The sequence below is a fragment of the Pocillopora verrucosa genome, chromosome 2 (assembly GCF_036669915.1).
Source record: "Pocillopora verrucosa isolate sample1 chromosome 2, ASM3666991v2, whole genome shotgun sequence".
Classification (NCBI taxonomy): Eukaryota; Metazoa; Cnidaria; class Anthozoa; order Scleractinia; family Pocilloporidae; genus Pocillopora; species Pocillopora verrucosa.
The window spans coordinates 9,212,137-9,235,037 of NC_089313.1; the positions used below are offsets into that span (position 1 = coordinate 9,212,137).

The 22,901-nt window shown below is 36.7% G+C and overlaps 1 protein-coding gene across 1 annotated transcript; it reads right to left on the reverse strand.

Moving 5' to 3' along the window:
• Positions 1-687: 687 nt before the first annotated feature.
• On the reverse strand, positions 688-19,257 carry LOC131799549 (piwi-like protein 1). The gene is made up of 19 exons (XM_059117267.2): positions 19,117-19,257; positions 14,375-15,050; positions 13,939-14,019; positions 13,584-13,784; positions 12,660-12,780; positions 12,472-12,534; positions 12,153-12,219; positions 9,884-10,001; positions 8,711-8,753; positions 7,755-7,826; positions 7,455-7,642; positions 6,358-6,509; positions 5,337-5,461; positions 3,829-3,932; positions 3,374-3,444; positions 2,526-2,679; positions 2,063-2,191; positions 1,815-1,962; positions 688-1,410 (listed from the first exon to the last, which is right to left on the reverse strand). Exons 2-19 carry the CDS (start codon positions 15,025-15,027, stop codon positions 1,294-1,296), a joined length of 2,607 nt encoding a protein of 868 aa, XP_058973250.2. The 5' UTR covers positions 15,028-15,050; positions 19,117-19,257; the 3' UTR covers positions 688-1,293.
• Positions 19,258-22,901: the final 3,644 nt, after the last annotated feature.

Here is a 22,901-nt window from a genome sequence, read left to right on the forward strand (position 1 = left end):
ACGTAGTTAACGATGAAACTTCAGGGAGAAATACAGCGTCACTCCATCGTGATGACGTAGATGTTTATGACAACTGACCGGTGTAAGGATACTTTCGTGTAGATCAGCCGACTTCAATATGTTTCAAATAACACACAAGTATAACAGTGTATCTTTAGAGGATTTCGGATTGCGCAAGTTCCAACGAAAGAAGGTGCAGTACTCGGAATTTGGATGATATGCACACGATTTGAGGTATGTTTGTAGTTACGTCTAGTTGTCCTACATGAAGGTTGATCAGTTTTTTTTAAAAGATGACAACCAGAAGCGAGATTTCTCTTCGGGATATTGCTCATAAGATAACATTCTTTTAAAGCCTCGCACTTTTCATTCGTCTGAAACGTTTGTTGTTGAGAACATTAGATTTAAACATCGCCAAATAATGCAAAATCTGATTTTAAGCTAAATAAAGTAGAGGCAGGCCCGCAGAGATTTTTACATATTTAAAAACTATAATATTTAACCAGCTAGGTGGAAAGTTTCAGTTCCAGAATCGGTGCACTTTTGGAGAAATTCAGATAAACGTTTTCCCTGTTTATCCCGACAACAAAAATGACCGAAACAGTACGGAGATAAATAATCTATTGGTGTGTTTACATTCACTCCCTGGGAAAATTAAATGTATCAAAGTGAAGACGAATGATGTCACTATGTATGGTAGAAGTGCCAATTTGTAATGTTGTATTTAGCTTGAGATAGAGAAATAAACATTTCACTCTTTTTTTGCTACGTTTTTATATGAAAATGGGGCCCCAGGCCTCGAACAAGGAGCCGTTGTTACCATGGCAACAACAGTGCTGCGACCTATAAAAAGGCGTTTTTGTGCATCCCCTTAAGTTCCTAACTGCATGCAAAATTTGAAAGGGGGTTAAAAATTTTCATTCCCCAAGATGTTTGATTCTCACAGAGACTTGTTCTTAAATTGTCTCCTTCAATATTATCAAACCTGAACAATGTTCAAAACAACAATTTAATAGTATTTCTGCGAAAATAGAAACATGTGATCAAAAAAGTGATCAAGTAACGGAGTAAATGGGTTTAAATTTTCTTCCCTAAGAGAGGAAAAAGTGTCTCCATGCTGTAATGAATAACTTCCGATGAATAACTTCCCTCCGTTTATATTAACTGTATTCAATCAAATTTCCAACAAAACGCAACAACTGTCATCTTGTCCTTCATTAGGACTAACGGTGATATGAAGAGCAGAGAAAACCGAAACGAAGTTTAACACTTTTCCACGGCAGACATCTACCATTAGAGGAAAAACAGTTTTTCGGCGAGTTCAATATGGGGAGGCTTATGGAGTGACTGTCCAACTAGGAAAGCCAATTTGTGGGCGTACTGGCAAGGAGCTGGTACGCGTACGGTTCCCTAAAAAGGTTAAGAACTTTGATTAGAAATGTATGCGCAATAGAAATATTTAACCATGGAATAAAAAGATTTGGCTACCTAATTCTTATTAGGGGTGAGCGTTTAAATAAAACACTTCCAAGTCAATAGTAGTTCAACCCTTTTGAAAGAAAACTTTGACCTGATTCACACCCTTAAATCTGTTGAGTAATCCACTTTTATCACCATACTTTTATTTATCAGTCTCCTCTCTTACAAAACAAGTGTTTCTTTCTTTGTCTCATATTGGTCTTTGGTTTTCCTATTTCCTCACTTCTCGTCACAATAATTACCCTCCCAATGCAACAAGTACATACTTGTGTCACAACAAAGTTATCAGCCTCAACTATCAACTAAAAAAAAAAAAAATTAGAGATTTAACTCACCGGCCAGTTATAGTACAGATGTGTTAGCTTGTAAGTGAGGCGCTGGAAGTGATCTGGCAACAGACCAGTGCTGTCTTCGATCACATTGTAATGGGTTGGTGACACCGTTCCTTGACGAACTGACTGGCTCACACAGAAAAAGTCATACCTTATAAGAAAAACAAGGCCATATTCTAACCACTGTGATTTTCATGGGCTAAAATTTTCAAAAAAACTAAAATCTTGACTGCTTTTAATTTGAGGCATACCACTGCTTCTTTGTGATAACCGAGTCAACTACAGTGCCAGGAGGTGGATTGCTCAGAGCGTCAACACTAGTTTGGTGGAAGATTCTTGCACTGATCCTCTTCTTCACTATGACCACTGCAAATTTCGGTCTAAACAATAATAACGGTTCAAGTTATCGTAATTACAAATATTGCTTAAATTGCTAAGGCTAATTTCGAGCACCAGATTGTGAAATAACAGGCTGTCTTTTACCACAGATAAGTACCTGATTTGTTGTAAGCAACTTAAAAAAATACAAAAAAAGTTATTTTCCACATGTAAACTTTTTATCATATCATAACTCAAACAAGGTCATGGTTACAGTACAAAATTAAAGTTGAAACTGAATTAAAATTTTAAGGACTTCCGTAGCGTCAGCATGAATCCAAATTCTATCAGAAAACATTTCAATTACTACGCATACATAAATTTTGAACTTCTTACGAGTAATCTGTTGGAAGATCCTTGAAGGATGCTTTCAGTTGTGGAACTTCATGGTTTACAACAGTTTTCAACTGGCCATCACCAACACCATCACGATAAACAATGATTCTATCTGGCAAGCCACCATTCAGATCCCTGTACTTCTTGAGAGCAGCTGTGAAATTGAAGATAAAGCGTAGCAATATTGTGATTTGCCATTCGTTTCCATTGTTGCCTAACTTCAAATGAGCATATAGCTGATTATCATTCTCAACAGCAACCACATTTTGAATTTTGTTGTGCAGCTCAATCTAATTCTGATTCCTTAAATTTCATACTGTTGGTTTCATCCAAATTGTGCTGTTTAGAAAAAAGAATCGAATGAAAAGTGGAAATAAATACTGGCTCCCAGAAAACAACACTTAAGGCAGGATTTATACAGAGAAGACCCCTCGTGAACATGTCAAGTGAACACTTCATATGTCCACACTGAGATTTCAAAACAGGAAAGAATCCATGGTCTAAGCCTCCTTCCGAACCATCAATTCTTTCAAAACCTTAATACAAGAGTAACCAAAATTCTGTCCAATGATTGATTGATTCTAACCAGCAGGTTAAATGAAATTCATTCATAACAAAATTGTGATTCAAGACTGAAGGGTCCCTAAATGCAATTGGGATTAAAGGTTAAGCAACTTTTTCTAAGAAAAAAAATGCAAAAACAACAACATCAACAACAAAAAAACGGGCCAGCAAAACCAACCAACAAACAAACCCCTGAAGTTTGACTACACAGTCCAGGAATGACACCTCATGTTACTGTTAGTGAAACACAAAAAATATGAAAATGAAGATGCAAACTGAAATACCAGTCATAAGAGTCTTTAGACCATCAATTAGCTCCATTCCCGTATGTTGAAAAGTCACCCTTGAATAATACCTAAAAAAATAATAACAGTAAAGGCATTAGGTCAGTCATTATCTTAGGTAGGGGTCAGAGGAATGGTCTGGTTGGCAGACCAAACAAGACCCCATAGATAAATTGTGCTGATAAATGTCCACAAAGTTTGTCCAACACCCCAGTTAGCTAAGAGGCCATCCCCACAATCCTCAATTGCCAATTACCAGTCAATGCCTAAATATGGATCCACTAAGCCAATAATTTTGTGATTGCTAAATAGATGTTTCTGGCAAGTTATTAATGAAGCTGTCATCTTCCACCCGCCAAAACAGAACTGAGAATAATAATAATAATAATAATAATAATAATAATAATAATAATAATAGAAACAATAATAAAATAAGGGAAAAAGGGATTACTCACTTTGTGAGGGTAGCGTTTGTACTTGCAACAAATCCACCAACAGAGCGGCCCTTCTGCAGACTATCATGATAAGTGTCAATTCCTATCACCATAGTCCTCTTCATCTGAAAAGGAAAAAGTTACTCCATGGAATTGAAAATTAACAACAGTTATGTCAATTTAGAAGAAAATGTAAGAGGGATGAGAACAAAATCAGCAAATAATCATTCTCTCATACCTACAACTTTCTTTATCATTATAGCCCACTGTGTTTTAAAAAGTATCTATTATTTATTATTATTTGCAGAACTATGTGCATTTCATTGTTCACTTGAGGCAGAATTTCAACTAAGTTTCGTCTTAATCATAACCAGTGGAATGTTCTTTCTATCTCTCTCTTTTCACGCTTTTGTCCACATAGGGATACATTTTAAGCAGACACACACATTCAAAACTTCCACATTTTGCCTTTAGGTGATTCCTCGGTATTTCACTGTGCATCCTGTACTGCACATAAAAATGACTCAATCAGGCAAATAAGCGGGAGCAGTAATGTTGTTTAATACACGTACCATAATGATGGTCTTTAGCTTGTAAATGAGCACAGTGACCAATATTTTTATTGCATAATTTTGGTGAACAAATCATCCCCATTAAATAAGAAAAATTTTAAAAATTCATTAAAGGGAAAAAAAAAAGATATAGCAAAAAATTTTCCAAAAGCCTGTTACTTGTTAATGCAAATTACGATCTTCAAAGCAACAACTGGAGAAATGTTTTGAGTCGTTGTTGTTTAAAGTTGTGTAATTTTTCACATATTATATATCAAATTGTTCCATGTGCTCAAGACTTTCTACCTATCAAGTGTTTTTCAAATTTTACTTTTAATGCCCTTGCTTCCAGTACCTTAAAAATGTACCGTGAACCGTTAAAATGAAGCGCATGATTGGTGCCAGAACAGTTATAAGTGGGGTAAGTTTGGCTCACCATATCTATTAAACAAGCACTGTAACCTATCTTTTAAATTGTATTTTTTTAAAACAGACATTGGTAGGGAACATTTGAGCATGAAATAACTTTTTTCTCTGAGGAATCACCTTGAGGCAAAATTCACCAATTAAGTCTTTTTGGCAACCAAATTGTTCCATCTGATAATGAAACATAAATAGCTATTCTCAACCAGGTGCCTGAGTAGAAAAATCTTTCTGCACCTAGCTGCCTGGATGAGGACCAACTTAACTATCATGCCGTTGAAAACAAAGCATTGGCAATGTCAACTAAACTCACACTAGTGCTGTTTGACAAGCTTACTTCAAAATTAGTTATTGTCTGTGATCAACGAAAAAGGCTTTAGCATGGATGTGATAAACACATTACTTCCCTTCCCATTTTTCAAGACTTCATCATAATTTCCACACCTTTTCAACCAATTAAATACTTTGCAACCACCCAGTAATCTGGTAGAAGGTGTTAATCTGATACATCTCAAAATCTGATCTTGGATGTACATGTAAAAAGAGTTAACATACAGGAATTTCGACAGCCCAAGCTTCACCACCAAGTTTACAGTTTAGCTGGATGCCAATTTTGGTGCATACACTCATTAGCATATTCTTCTTTGAGATGGTTCGGCCAACAATGACCTGGGATGGAACTGAAATAAATAACAGGAAAACAACTAAAAATCCAAACTTCCGCCAAGAATTGGTGGTTAGACATACTTTAATTAAATCAACCAGCAACATAAGGAGGCATTAATAGCCTTACGGCTTAAAATAGAGAGGCTGTAGTCCACTTCCATTGTTGGGTTGATAAATGACATACCAGGCACCAGACTCTGAAAAAGTAGGTAGCTGTGAAAAGTTCATACAGGGCCAAAAAGTAAAAAGTAACAATTTTTGACCAGAGTAACTAGCGACATGTTATCAAGTGGCCAGTGGAAATCCAACAGTCACCGGCTTGTTTTTAAATCCCTCATAAACAAAGTATGATTAACACACTTATCACATGCAGGGCAAAATTATTGAATGCTGATTGGACAGAGGGCATTCTTTTCTTAATCATGATGGAACTTTTGGTAATCAAGAGGGAACAATTACCTGATGCTGATTGAGCCTTTTTGCTGTTTGCAACAATAATTATTGATTGCAATTTAAATGAATGAAGCAGTGTAATGTTGTTGACTGTATTTTAGAAGAAAATGTTCATTGAATTTATTGGTAAGTTATGCTTCTTTTGACGTTTGTAGCAGTATCGAAAGGGCTTCATTCCTTGGACATGGTGCAGGAAGCAATTCCCTAAAAATATTTTCCCCTTAATGTGATAAACAAGTAATTGCAAATGCCTTGGGCCATTACGTATAAGATTCTCTTATAATTCCAAGGTTTTCCCAAAAATGCCCTTGTCAGGGCCCATGCAGTTACATGCACATATAAATCAAAGACCTGTCTGATAAACCCAGAGAAACAGAACACTTGATGTTCTCGACTGAAACTGGTTTTATTTAAATCATTAAAAACTATTTCCACCAAAGACAGTTACAAAATTTACCTGGGGTTTCCAAGCAACACAACTTCTTAATGGCATCGTAGCGGTCTTTGCGGTTTGTTGTCAAAATAGTTACTACCATCTGAAGTGAATCACTGAAGTTACCTTTAATGGCCTCTAGGTAACTTTCAGTTCTGTCATTATTGAGCTGGCATCTAAAGAAAAGTAAAGAATAAATTGTGACCACTAAAAAAATACACTTTATGCCTTAACTGACTTGCAAGGCTTAAAGCTAATTGTTCCATCCATTACCAAAGTTTTGCAGAACCAGTATCAATTGCTGGCCAATGGCTATGGAAAACATAGAGAGGATCTAGGTTGCCACTGTTGTTTTTATTAAAAAAAAAAACCATACATGAAATTTATACACTGAGAAGTCTCAAAGTAATTTTGATGTATTTATTGGAAAGTCACATTTTAATGTGAGAGAGATAGAGAAAAAATTGTCAAGGGAGGGTGAAAAAAGGACACCTTAAGAACTATTCTCTATAAGAATCAAAGGTCTTAGAGGAAATGAAAATTTTCTACATTTTCTCCATTAAATTCTGCATGCTGTTAGGCACTCAGGGGGATTTACAAAATGCCCTTGTTAAAGGTTGCTGCACTCATGTTTGCCATAGCAGCAATGACTGCCCACTTGCAGTCATTGCCAATAAAACAATGGTATGTGGAAAGCTATTCTGCAGCTATTCTTCATCCAATTGGGAATGCTTTGGCAGCTTAAAGAATTCAGTTTGGAAAAAAGTTTTTGTAAATAACTCAAGTGCATTTCAATTTTTTACAAAAATGTTTTTCAGAAACTGTAGTTAAAATAAATACTTTGTTTGAGGTGAACAACAAAAAAACTTGGCAACATTTGGCCCACGAAGAAAAGAACAAAAAAAAAACCCCCTTTATGAACTGACCATAAGGAAAAAATAAACTGACAAACAACAATCAAAATGCAGTTAATCTTACATTCATTTAAAACTATGAACTCTGAAAACTTCCAAGAGGCTAGAATGGAGATCAAAACTTACTTCAAAGGTGGCTATTTTGACATTACAGCCCAAACTCATACACAGTTGTGACCAACATCTTAAACACAAATTGAGACTTACTCAACAGATTTTGAGACTTTGATGCCCATTGGACCGCAAACCTTGTTCAAAGTTTGTGCAAAATCTTTTGCATTTCCACTGTCCCTGCTGCTGTATATAAGAAGCCAGCTGTCCAGATTTACAGTGCTTTGAAGTGGATTTCCTCGCATTTCCCTTGACCAATCAGCAGTCTTTGGATCATACGAAAACTGAAAGCAAAATGAAAAATTACATTAAATCATGAACTCTGAATAGAAATAAAGCTCTACCTGGAAAACTTCTTGACAGCAAAAAATAACTCAAACTCATAAAACAACTTACACTCTTACTCTTCTGGAAAATCTTTTCTGGAGGAAGAACTCTTCCTGACATCTGAAGAGTCCTTTTCTCAAACTGCAACGAAAACCCAATTATGATATTACTGGAGGAAAGCAGCAGCTGCACACATGTAAACTTACATTAATGTTTTTATAGGTGTTGATATTGCCAGTCAGCTACTAACAGATCACTTGCCTATTGCCCTTCTTTCAGGTCAACAAATGAATGGCTAAGGACTAACCACAATAACTTTACTCTACTAGTAAAGGTTTATGGTGTTTATAAATAAACAAAATACTAGAGTTGCTTGTAGAGATGGAGGAGAAATTCCTTATCTATCCATGCTTATGTATTCATTCTACTTAATGAAAAACGTGAAAGATGAAGATGTTAAGATGTACATCTATATGCATTTGGCTGTCATGTGGTTGAAATTGTTTCACAGAAGGTGCAATGGAGGGATTTTGTGCAATTTTACCAAACTCTGCATCAAGTGACCATTTATTATAAATCAACCCACTGACTCCTTAATAGTATTCTGCATACCTTTGCTTAAATTGAAATTGATGAGACAAGAAAAACAAACACATTGCACAGTAAATAACCATATATTGTCTTTTTTTAAGAATAACTCTAAAAAAACTAGACCAGTCAAATTTTTCAGGTAATCAAGCTAAATATTTACCATCTTTTTATAGCCAACTTTTATCTTGTTCATACAGTAAGCAGCATGCATCAATCAGGAACCTGATGACTGTGTCCTTCACCCGAATGCTTTCCATAATTCAGTGGTAGCATGGGTGAACTTGAGCACCCTTAGTCAGGAGTTATTCTTTTTAGAGGGACTCTATTTTTTTTATTTTAATTTTTTTAAAGCGATCTTTATTGTAGAGTGAAAACATCTTACTTTTACATTTAATTACAAAATTATCACTTTCTTGAAATGGCTATAAGCTTACCTCTAAATTCCATCCAGACAATTCTGCTGATGCATCTGGATTACTTTATGAGGAAAAATGATCAACAATTACTAAAATGTGTCACTAAAGGGCTCAAGGCTGTTTAATTACACATACCAAAAACCATTTAATTAAACATTTGTATTTTTTCAATTTCATTCAGGAACACACTAGTAAAACTGAATCTATTTCCATTGAAACTGATCTAATAAGACATTAAAATAAATTTAGATAATCAATTCAATCTCAAGAAATGCCAGGATATTAGAATACTCACATGATTTATAATAATTGCCTGCATCTTCCAACACTACACAACTTTGACATGGCTCTTTCTTTTGCAATTTAAAGCAATTTCTACATCTAAAATAACTGTTTTCTGATAACTTGGTTTTTATCTGCATTCAAAATACTTAGATGGAAAGATAAAATGTGTTTTTACAAATCAACCTAAACCGGGGTTTCCCAAGATAGGGCTGTTTAAAAAAAAAATTGATATCCTTAATGTCTGATGTAAATAATTTCTTTTAAAGGAGAGGCTGTACGACTGAAACAGACCCCCCCCCCCCCCCAAAAAAAAAAAAAAAAAAAGCCATGCCCTGTTTCTGGGAAGAAGTTTACTAACACATTACTGCCACTTCCGAGCCAATTTTCCTGTAAAAGGACTTACACATGAACTCAATATGGTTAACCCTGTGAAAGATTTTATTTCATTGAGAAAAATTTAAAGCCTTTTTGAGAGACTAAAATGACAAAACAATAAGGCTTTATGTTTTGGCCCCACTTAGTCAGGTTAGCTCAAGCTATTAGGGTTAAAATGACTTGGATAACAGCCCAAACCATTTTTCTGTCCAAGAATATATCCTGATTTGCTATCATTATAATTTTGGAGGGCAATGAAAAAAATTATATGCCAATTACATGGGGTGTGGAAGCTTCGAACTGACTGATATATAAGAACTGAGAAAGATTTCAACAAAACAGTTTGAAATATGCAAAAATATATTTTAGCCTACAAAATGCACCCACAGTACCAACAAAGTCATAATAGGGTGTTTTCATTCCAAGAAAAGGACATTTATTGTCAGCAAACTTCACCTGTCATGATACCTGCATAAAACATTTCACAAGGAGAAATGCACACCCTGACTTACACAACTACATCAGATGTACCTGCTTATTGTGTCAATAAACGTCATCAAGGACTTGTTGCGTGCCATAGGATCTACACGGGTGTGAACTGCCAGATCCTTCATCATACTGAAATCATTACGCATCTCATCGGTTAGCCCTATTAAGGAAAAATTACAAAAGAGTTTTCTATATTAAAACCATGGGCCATCATACTACAACTATAAAAAAGAAAGATGTTCAACCTGGGCCAGTGGGGACAAAATAATATATAAACTATAAACTGTTGAAGGGAGATTAATTTCCATTTAAAACTAAGAACACATGGCAATGCTAGGAAAAAACATTATGGGGGCGAAGGAAATAATAATAATTATAAGAATAATAATATCAGAGCTTGCAGTGTGCACAGTGTAGCCCCATGATTATAGAAAATAGTAACCCATCAAGTAAAAAAATTAGGACTTATGACCATACGACCCACCATACAAGGTGCAACTTTCAGCATGCCAGGCCAACTGCATTGTGGTCACTATTTCAGCCATTACATAATGGAAGGGTGAAAATGATAGTGAACAGGGTGAGCAATTTCTACAATTCTCTCTTCAGTTAACTATCACAGGGTTTCCTTTATTCACTCAAAAAATCGCCGTTTGTTGAAGATGTGTACTTTCCAAAAACTGAATTAAAATGAGATGGATGTCAGTCATTTTCATGTTTACATAAGTCTGACGCAGTATCATGATTTTGACAATATTGTCATGAGAGAACCTGTCAAACATCTGAGAATTGAAGACCATAAAACTTCAGGAAATGCTTTGTCTCACAAAACATGGAGCCAATTTCCCTTTGCACAACATTTCGAGGCATACTGGATGCTCAGGTTATGATGAACATGCTTGCAGTTCAATAATTTTCTCCTAATGCTGTAACCTAAAGAATTGATCTCTGAAATTGATTGTCAGTACATTTTGCACGAAGCATCTGAGCAGTGATCATGTATTCAAACAGGGATCTGGCAAATTGAGCTCACAAGCACACTGGTGTGCACATGGTCAAAGTAAATAATTGTTGCCTTAAAGTTTCGAATTCAAGAGCAAGAATTCACGAGTCAGTTTCTGTAACCTTCCCAGATATATTCTGGTGAATTCATTGAGTTAAAATGTCAGAATTTCATAAGTGATTATAAACTCTAAATTTGTTGAGAAACTATCGTTAAAGCACATTTTGGGAAGTTTTGTTAACCTTCAGCTGAAGATAGCTGTAAAAAGGAGTGAACTAGACTGATATGTGACCACTTAATGCACAACGCTATAATATAAATGCCTTAGGTTAAAAAATAAAAATAAGAGAGTTGTGCAGACCAAATCTTACTTTTTATCCTCCTCTGGATATTTACCTATAACAGTCACTATCAGTAAAAAATAGCAGGTTTAAACTCAAATTTAATATGACTTTTCTTTATAATTTTCTGCTCTTATAACAGGAGGCTGAAGCATTAGAGAAAAATGGCTGAGAAAGCAGTCATGCCTGGCAACTTCAAAAGAAGATATAATATATAATAATTAAATATATAATAAATAATACAATTCTGGTGTTTTGGTTTTACTGACTCACTTTTCTCATGCATATACTCTTCAATTGACTGGTGATGTCTTAACTCAAAGTTTTTTTTAACCAACTTTCCTTTCAACTTTTATTTATTTTCCCACACCAAAATTATCAGTCACCCTCAATAGGATAGAATTTCCACTGATGCTGACATCATACACTATATCTAAAGAAGAAAACAGTCACCATCTTGAAAATTTGTTCAAAACATCTGTAACAACAACAAAGGTCCTCAGCTGCTTGAAAATACCACTGACTAATATGCATGTTGATTGCTTTAAAAGTTATGAGAACATTGTCCCTTGGTTCCAGACCCCATCAACTCTCCACCCTCCTAAATCACCTTGAAGAACCCATTTGACAGCTTGTGCTGAAGAGTTTTATTACAGTTTTAATTACAACAAAGGGCAGGAAAATAAACTAAGAAGAGCTTCACTTTCAGGCTTGGCTAAATCTATACATTAATAAAAACTATTATACAAGAGGCAATCTCACATTAAGTGGATTTCAGATTGGCCCTGTAAAAGATGCTTGAGGATGAATGAGAATAGATAAATGACCAACATAATCTACCCAAACAACAAAAAGGAGGAGCTAACACTTAATTGCATCAATTTTTAGAACTAGTAAGGTAATGTTATTGTCATTATAACATTACTAGTGTACATTTTCACTGGTTTCTTATTTGAGAGAGTGTCACCTGTTAAGAAGCACAATTCTGGTACCAGAAGAAGTTCACCACTGGGGATTCTGGTCTTCTGTCCTGGCTATAAAAGGGAAATTTTGTGCAAAAGATTATAATGCAAGAGAGAATTAAAAAGCAGTAAAGTTCCTTCTAAAAGCCTTTAATACAAAGGCAATGGCTCTTCACTAGTGGAGGCCTAGCTGCCTATCAAGGGAATAATTTTATTATCTAGCTGGCCGAGTGCATTTTAGGCCATGACTGCCTGCTTTAACTATTTCTTGGCAACCTCTGGTGTATGCCACAAAAACTAGAGAGGGAACAAAAACAAACTCACCTCTCTCTTCAGACGGCTAACAAGTAGTGGCTGTTCCATATCTGTGATTTCCTTGTCGTAAGTCTTCAAATAAGCACACATTACTTAAACCACCTTGAGATATCATAAAACACCCTGATATTCAGGTAGAATAAAATAAAACTAAAAAAGTTATTAAAGGTATTTAACAATAAGTATCAAAACTGTACCTCTTGGTAATATTCCACGTAGGTGATGTCTCTTTCTACTCCCTTGAACCTTCCATGGAAGGTGTTGGTTGGGAATATTTCCCAATTTATGTCATCAATGCGGTATGTCTTGTTGTTGTACCTGAAATGAGGAATGCAAGTAAAGTTTAGCAAATTGAAGACACCATGTATTTCCTGGTAATTTGAAAGTGTTATCTTCTCCCAAACACGAGGCTTTACCCAATCAGACACAAATTGATGATGTCACCATTGACAATTATTTGCTGTTTATCATCACACTAGTACATTCTATGTTGCCATAGGTCTGTTCAGTGGCAGATTACAGAAGCACTTATGACCTAAGCTCATATTCCCGGGGCTATCACCCCTTGAAAGTGACCTGACCACTTCCATATATGGTTGACATTAGGCAATATGCAAACTGTATAGGGCAGATTTACACCTTACTAACACAATGACACCTGAAAAGCTTTCAGCTTTCAGATTTTCTTTGCAAAAAATAAAGGAATGATAAACCAAAAAAAAATTGACTTTCGCACCAACAATTGAATACCGCAAATTTGTTGTTCCTTTTTAGGGTTCCCTTTGTGTCTTACCTTCAACCCAAAAATATTTATTTTCCCAAGCCAAAAAACATTTTACTACTTAAAATGCTCACATAAATCAGTTTGTTTCAGGCTGCTACAGTATGTACAGTATATTATGGCTAATTCATTCATCGAAGCTGTTGTAATGGAATTACCTCAACATTGATTCAGTACATCTGCTTCACTTGATAAGAAAAAGTTGTTACAGACATTGAATGTGACTAATCAATGTTTACAAAGAAAAGAATGGACCAGGGAATCAAGTCTACACAATAAAAAAATCTGAATTATCTAGGTTCAACTGCTCACGGAATCACTGTGAATTGTTTCACAATACCTTGTCAGAACAATTTGGCCTACAAGCTTCTTTGTGGCCTCCATGTGGAAATTCCCTCTCTGACCCATGCGTTCATATAGCTCATAAAGATACTCTAAAACAGTTGTAGTTCTCAGTACTTTATGTGAAACATCTGCAGACAAGAGAATGTCTGTCTCATATGGCAAGATTGAGGTAGAATAACCAGGCCAAAGTTGCAACCTAGGTAAAATTAAAATTGATTTGAGCAATCAACAGCACCTTAATACTCAAGTGTGAAACTTACACAAGCAACTACATTAAATTCAGATTGTCATATTTTTTTTTTTAAAATTCTTAGAGAAAACTTCAATTAACATGCACTACACCTGCTTACCCAAACTTCGGAATTTCAATTGGCTTTGAAATGTTGTAATAATTTCGCCCTACTTGCTGCATACCAATGTCCTTTAGAATCCTGCAGGAAACAGATATTTGTCACAATCAGTTTTTAAAAGCTCTCACATTCACTACACCATGCCAAAAACCTGGTTCAAGACCTGTTGCATTGGTCAGCCAATATTTTTCATTTTCAGTATCTTGAGATCTTGTCAATTATTCAAGCTTCACAAGTGGATTTTCAAAGTTGCTATAAACAAGTTTCTACAATAATAAAGGGTTTCCTCACATGACTGAACTTCAACCAATAACTTGTTTAAGTTTCGTTTCATTTCATCACATTGTGGACAATATACTAGCTCAAGTAAAAACAAAACATACAAACAAACAAAACAACATCAAAGCCAAACAAATCCATGGAAAACTTAACAAACCTTCGGAAAATTATATTGTATAACTGCAGCATAGATGGAGAACCTGGTTCAACTTCATTTGTAAACGTTATGGTCATCTGGACAACATCTCCTTGTGGCCGGGTAATGTTGCACCTTGTTTCAATTTCTGAAAGGCGTCTTGGCAAATAAAGAATCATGCCATCAAATGCACGAACTGGCCCGATAAGATCACGCTGGCTGGAAAGTATAGCAATCCGAGCACGTTTTGCCTCAACCTCCGGATTGAAGCTCACATTGTACTGGTAAACTCCAAAATTTGTTGTGGTTCTTAGTTTGAAGTGGTTGGTCACCAAGTCTATGCTTGATCCAGTGTTTCCCTTTTTATCGATAAGGTGAGCTGGCTTGGTATTAACATTGTCGTCCACATCTCTTGACAGACGTGGTGGTCTTTGTTCTTGAGCACCAGATGTACTCTGCACACGAGGCCTCTGTTCTTTCATGCTCATCCCAGCCATGGCCTCTATAGGAGGTGCCACTGGTCGCTGCTGTTGTGGAACTTGGCCTGGTGGGGGACCCCGGGATCTCCCACGTCCAACAACTGGTGCAACTTGCTGAGCGCCATCTCCAGGCCGTGATGCTTCTCCTCCACCTCGCCCACGCCCTCGACTTCTTCCCCTTGCCCTCCCAGTCATATTCTGCTTATGGAGGACTCAGGCTGTGAGAGATAATATACTTTTAAGAGCCACATTGAAAGACATGAAAACAAACAATTGACATACTCTTCTCCTTCAGGTAGCTTATTTGACAAGACCTGGATCATATCAATGGCAGTAATGAGGCCTTCCAAGGGGTCTTGCCCACAAGTGACATTACTAAAACATAGGCATGCTATGCATGCAAGAGTTATTTTTATGGGGTGGGTGGATTACTTAAACCATTGTAAGTGACATCTACATTTTCACAAAAGGAAAGAAGAATATTAATGCAGAAAAGAACAAAAATGTTGAATTAACTCACATACAGGTATTTTGTGGTAGATTGTGTGTGTAGTGCAAATAACTGTACCCAAAAATAAACTGTATTGGTGCCACAGATACCTGTTAGTACAAAATGCAAACTGCATAGACTGTAAACTATAGGTACAAACTGTAGACGGCAGAGTGGGTACAAAATGCAGACTGAGAATCTAAAGAGTTTTTTCATCTGGTATGTGATGACATCATTTTACAACTTATTGAGCATCATGCAATTGCTTTTCTGCCATCAGCTTTCACAATTATTTGCACTATTGTGGAATATTCCAGGCTAATTTCTTGATCAAAATCGATCTTAATATAATTTCAAGCCTTCACATAGTCTTCTCGCTTTGCACACGAGTTGGTTGGTGTGATGCCTGTACAGATTTTACCAACGTAATAAAAGTAGATGTAGATGTAAATGAGATGTCACTATTGAATATTTGACACATGCAACATTCAAGAAACAATTGACAGCTTTGCACAGGTCCATACTATCTTTTCAAGCAGTATGTGTTTATTTTGTCAACAAAAATGCAGACTGAGACCAAAACTGTTCCTTTGACTTGATGTATTTTTGACATTAGTAGATCACATCATATTAACTTACCGCTATAAATCATTCATTCCAGATAACAAATTCAAATAAACACTCTAATGATGGTATCTGAATTCATTCTTGGTCAAACACAAATGACTCCACAAGATCACTTTCTCCAGGCATCGAAAACATACACAAAATCGTCCATAGTTAGTTTTAATCAGACATTCATCTAGAGATAGCACCGAGCCAACCAACCAGAAAAATATAATTGGCACACATAACAAATCACGAATCTTGCAACACAGCTTGCTGTTAAAGAACTGCAAAAATCAAAATGTTTGGTGCAATTCATCAATACTTCAAGCAATATTTGATTCAAAATTTTTCCACACACTCTCCTTGTGAAGGAACAATAACCATGATTGTGCTAAGTGCACAGGACTCCATTTTCTCTCTTTCTTTTCTACAGGTAATCTGATATCTTTCATCGGTCCAGTTGTATCATATTTCTCATAAAGCGTGGTAAAATACATGTTAAAAACACAGAAAAGCTAACATTTCTCATTCTAAAAGATGATTCCATTTTATGAACTTCTCTCTACGAATCCCCCATTACTTCATTGAAATTTGAACACCTCTCAAACCAAAGTGCAAAAGCGATACTCTGATTGGTGTGAGATACATGCCCTAATGTGGCAATCTGATTGGTGCAAGATACATACCCTAAATCTGATGTTATTTGAAAAAAGGAAAACACTAAAAAATGTGGTGACAATCTCGTTCCAATGAACTGTCCGCAAACAAAAACTAACAGACAAGGAGCCACATTTTGAGACAGCCACAATCCATTTTTAATTTAGACAAAGTGCAATTTTTTCGCTTTGATTTTTTGACAGGAGACATTGCGACCACGACAGTGTATGTGATATTTCCAGCCCACATTGCCATTTCATGTGTTTAATATTCAATACTTGTCATCCACAGTCAGTTTCTTGTTACCTATTGCCATATTATACATCTGTTATAGCGTTTCACACAAGTGTTTGCACACCAAATGCAAATTATTAATAGACCTGGAGACTCCTGTATTGCCTTTGATATTGGCATGAAATTGGGAAAGATAAGAAGAAATTCCACCACATTCTGAAGAGTAAAACAGGACAAAACAAGTCACTAAAGGAAAGACAAGAAAGGTAATCTGGGCAATAATTGTAGATAATTCCCGAGGTGCTTTAAATGATGGCTTTTGTTGTAGCACATTTATATTAAGATTTAGCAGTGTCAATCAATTGATAATGACCAATCATTTCATGGAGAGACTTAAAAAACATTAAGATCACAGACTGTGGGCTAGCCAGCTAACAGCCTGCGTGCAGTGTTCCACGCAAATGACAGCACTTAAATACTAATGTGAAATGAATAATTCAAGGCAGAACACAATAACAAAGTACCCTTGGTTATGAGTTCAGTCGCAAGATTGGCCAAAATTTGCTTCCAGCATGACAGCAAACATAGGAAAAAAATCCAGATCTTATGGTATGATGCAACTGCTTTATAATATAGTATTCAATGCCATTCGTATTATCACCTTGCAAGAGAAAGTCATAACAGGATATGCTGGTCAGGGCTTAACTCTGAAGAAAAAAGGTTCAAAACTTCTCGTGAATAGTTAGTCACACAGGCCCATCAACGCTCTAACAAGACAAAGCAGGCCCTGTAGGGAAGGGGTGCAATGGGTGTGTACCCACATCCTCCTTTCCCATGGGCTGCTTAACTCCATTTACTTGATACCAGTGATTCAAAAGAAAGTCAAAAACGGCCCTTAAAACACACAAAATGTATTCTCACACAACCCAATTTCAAAAAAATTTCAGGGGAGCATGAACTTAGCCCCCTCTAAAATATTGCGCCTTTGGCATCCATCAATTTACACATTAGGCCCTCAAATGCACCCCCTAGCTCTAAAACTTGTCATCGGGCCTACAAAGATATTTGGGTCAGAGTAATTTATTTGTCTGAAGGTGGAAGATTCCAAAATCCCTTGGGAATAGCAGGAGTCTTTTTTTACCTTTCTTTCTTCAGCTACACTTTACAACAAACCTCAATATAACACCGATGAAGAAATGGCACCTCATTCAAAACCAAATGGCTTCATGAGCAATATGTAAGGAGAGCATTTAAAAGATATTCTTGCCAGAGCTATTAACATTCTGAAGAGAGACGATTTTAAATTGCATGGGAATGGTAGGAGTTGCGCAGGCCCGTCAAAACAACTTGTCAGCATTACTTGGTCAATCGAATACCATGCGACAATGGCGGAACGTTTGAATCAACCTTGCTCAAATGATATTATGACGTTCATCTAAAAAAGAATTGTGTTCTTGTATGACTATGTGTAAAGATGAATACATACGTGAGGGGAGCTAGGAAAAGCTAGGCCACTGATCTACAATGAAACTCGAAAACGAAGACTTGAGGTGATCTATGTAATTTTTAGTTCTAATCAAGCCAATAGAAATTGATATGTGGTTCATCTTATGTTGAAAGGAAAACACTTACAGGCTCTAGCACAAGTCAGAAATTACAGTATTGCCAAATTTAGAATGACAGCGACATTTTCATTCGAGCGAAAAAGGCGACCGCGACATTTGACCTCAACCAAATAGGCCACTGTGAGTAAACGAAGGCGACATCAAAGACCCCATTGGAATGCCTCTGCTCAGTGACGGCCATTCGATTTGCGAATAAATCAGCGTCTCCAAGAAAAAGCACACTTGAGAAATTAACAACATTACACTGTTACAGTCGATTCCAGATTTTTAACGGTACAGCAAAGGTTAAACAAATCGCAAGTTTTCCATTTATCTCATTGAAATACGCGCACATGGTGGAGATTGCTTGTGCAATTGTGGTGTAGACATAAATAAAACACTCCAAGCAGGAGGTAAACATAACTGAACCTTAACTGAACCAGAACCCAACAATATTCAAATTTAACCAGGAATTGTGCACGTAAATATAGCATTATGAACATGAGCACAATGAATATGACCTACAGCCACAGAGTTTGCAATCGCCTCGAACGAACAAACTTGTTTGCTTTGCTTCTAAAAACCTCAGAAAAGAAGGCTCCCAAAACTTTCGGTCATCGACTCTTTTAAATGTTAATCTTAAATAACTTCAGTTTAACAGGAATCGGCCAAATAGCTTACAATACTCACCCGTTTAGTGCCTCACAATGTTCCTAAGCGCCTTACAGAGTAGCAGTAGCATCTACATTGTAGATGGATCACATGGCTTTATTTTATCGCTGTGATTGGTCAATCGATGATATTTTGTGACACCTCGTGACACCATTATTCATGTAAGTCGGCGTCACGTCTATCACTGGATCGGGCAAGTTTCCGTTGCGCTGGAAGAATTTTCGGCTATATCTTGCGATTTGTTTCGAAGCAGCTTTCAATTATCACACATATGATCATTTTTGGGAGCATTGAGGCCTTTATATTCCAAAATGCAAAGAAAAAGAAGGATAATTACTGCATAATCGTAAGTAGGACCTCCAATAGTGACAAAATGGCTAACAAAAGATCCTTGTTTATACCGGCAAACGATTGATTGCACAAGTCTTCCAGAAGTCAACGCATTGTTGTCAATGAATTCGAAGGCATCAAAAATTGAACGACAAATTTAAACATGTCAAACTATCAAACCAAACTTGAGCTCTAATAATATTGCAAGGTACACTTTAGAGGCGATTAATTTCCCGCCAATTTTTAGGTTCCCTATCGTCGGCAAGCACACTGCCCTTGATGCCAGTAAACCAGTCGTTATCAACAAACTACCAGGGCGTGTGTCTAACCAATGCGTCCATTTACTCTCCCTTACCAGTGTACCTCCTAATTTTGACATGAATTGTCTGACCTACGGTTGTTTTAATTTAGCATGATTGTGAGGATATCATAACAGAGATCGATCTGGGCACATTCTCTTTGTATCACAAAATAAGCACTTCGTATTCAGTAAACAGCCACCTTCCTTTGATACCTTTCTTTGCCTTTCTGTTGTCAAACAAAAGATTATTTTTTAACCAAGCTTTTCAGGTAAAAGGGGTACATGGGTGTTTCATGGTTTTGAAAAGAAAAGGAAATTTGGGTTAACATTTTTCAGATGCTTATATATCCTTTTTTCATCTTTTGGCTCAAGTTAACAAAAAGTGTTTTTACTTATTTCCGCCGTGTTACTCTAGTGTTCACACTTTCATTTTTAAAAGGTTTACCAAATTCTACAAAATATACTCCTCAAGTGTCTGAAAAACGAGATATGAGTAAATCTTCCCATATGACGGTCCGTCATAACTCCGTCGGTCATATGTCAGTTGATGCCGAAACGGCGGCAAAAACACCTGAACAAAATCGACTAAATAAACAAAACTGTGATAAACTTGTCGACTATTTGTCGTAAGAGCTACGACAAGCGTGTAGTTGAACTGAAATCAGTTTACTAGGAAGGCAAAAATTTTCTTTTGCTGCAAGACACGGGGATTCTAAAATTTTACAACGACTTAGGATAAATCCTGGATATGCTGGCCAGTCTTATGAACTGATCAGGGGCTGACGGAATGTGACGGCTTTGAAATTCTTAATGCGAATGCGACAGACGAAAAAAAAAGTTGTCTTGACAAAATTTGTCCTTTGGATTTTTCGGGACAATTCCAGTCAGCCAATTCCCGTCCAGTCAGGAACGGAAAGGCCCAAATTTCCTTTACAGAAAGCTAATTCGAAGCTAATGCTCCACACATCAGTTTTTAAAAATTTGCTTTAGCGCTTTATTACTGACCTCTGATTGAATGCCTACTGACAAACACTATAAGGTGACGTAATTCGTGTCCTAATATTTTCGGAATGCACTTTGATGATAAAGATCTGATTTATTGGTTCTTCGCAAGCACGTATCAAAAAGCGTCAGTGTGCACAGGGGTTGACGGGCGACGCTTCGATAATCCAGCCGCGCTAAACGTCGAAAGAAAGAAGTCTTTCGACTATTAAGCCGACTGCAATATGTTAGATAATGGTAATTGAACAGAGTGGAGTGCAATTTGGTCTGAAATCACACGTGATTTCAAAATCGAACGAGCGCGCAGTACGAGTTTGATATGAAATCACAAGTATGATTTCCTATATTATTACCCCCATTTTGAAATCACTGGTGGTCCCTGTAATCTGATTGGCTCTAGTTAATGCGATTTATTCACGAATCGCACCATTTTTTGCTTTAAATCGTATCTTTTCCCGAGCCAATGAGGAGGCTACACTAAAAACAAAACAACCAATCAGATTTCAAGGCTTGTTTAAAGTAGGTAATTTAGTGTTAACAACTGAGTTGAAAACGTAAATTAGCCACCGTAAAGGATAAAAAAGCGGACGTTTCGAGCATTAGCCCTTCGTCAGAGCGTAAAATTAAATTGCAGGAAAATGAAAGACAAAGAGTATCATGTGGCAAATTTTGCAACTTTTGTTTCTTAAACTCTTACTCCCCCCCCCCCCCAAAAAAAAAAAATGGATGAATTTAATTTAAGACCGGCTCAGTACTGCATCAATAAAAATATTTGACCTGACCAAATCCTGTATTTGGGCGATTTCAAAATGGATGTAATAAATAAGTAATTGAACCTTGTGTCGTGCAATTTTAGGAGAAAAGTGTGCACTTCCTCTATACCGTTCTCTATACATTTCCTACAATATTGACAAGGATAATTTGCCTGAAGATCAAGTATCTTTCGTTGGCCATCATTTCGTTGCTCCCATGACCTTTTTGTTTGCTGCTACCGTAAGGATAAATGAGATACTATTTAACAACAAAAAATAGGCGGTTCAGGACTGCATGTGGCTACTGCTTTAGGCAGATTTTGTGCTGCAGAATGCTATACACAAATAACGTGGGACCTGCTTTGATGGACTTACTTCGGGCTGAATGAGTGAAGACTAAGCTTGGCTCCAAAAGGTTTATTCTAGTTCATGTCGAAATCCAACAAAGCTACCAAGTTTTTCCGAGAAAGCTTTACCAACTGCCGCAATAACTCGTCAATTTCGGTCAAGCGTAACCAAGACATCAAAGCTTTGTGGATTTATGATGCAAATTAATTCTTTGCATATTCTGTAAAGTGTCCTTTCCATCCGTAGTAGGCACCGGCCATTAAATGAAGAGGGTGTATATAGCTTTGAGCTCTGCATATCTTGAGTGTTCACCAGATAAACCGTTCAACCCCCGGAATAGGATTTTTTTCCTGTACTGCTCATTTTCTCATTCATGTATCGTTTACAAGCCTTTCTTGTGCACTTAAGCTAAAACTTGAGAGGGAAAGCACCATTTCAGCCTGTGTTCGAAGCGGTCTTAAGGCGCTCAATAAAACTTAGATAAGCCGGCAAGGGGAAACAATTTTTTCATCCCATTCGCTCTCACGGTTTTGTCGCTTTAAACCTCAGCCCCATGAAAAGATGAAAAATAACAAATAAAAAATAAAGAAATAAATAATAATAATAATAATAATAATAATAATAATAATAGCAAAAATAGAACTACTACCGCTACTAACATGCAATCTTAGTCATGGATTTAAAAAATAAATAAATACATGATAATAATAACAAAAATAATAAGGTCGCTCCGAAATTTGGAATGTTGGTTTTCGCGGAACTGGAGAGGAAAGCCAGCGAAACCTGCTGAGCAAGGACCAGAAACAAAATGCTCAACACACCTGTGGCACGGGAATCTAACCCGGGGCACAGCGATGAGAAGGGAGCTCTTTCATGACTAGACTGCGCCACCCCTGCTCGTACGGTGTTTAAGCCACCAACACTTTTCGTTCCCAAAATGCTGACCTAAGAGGGAGGCGCTTAAACGGCTAGAGTGATGAACACGACAACGCCTTCACTTAAGGACTGAAGAAATAACTACGCAGAAGACAACGAGAATTGGGAAATAAGATAAGATCTGTAATTAGCCG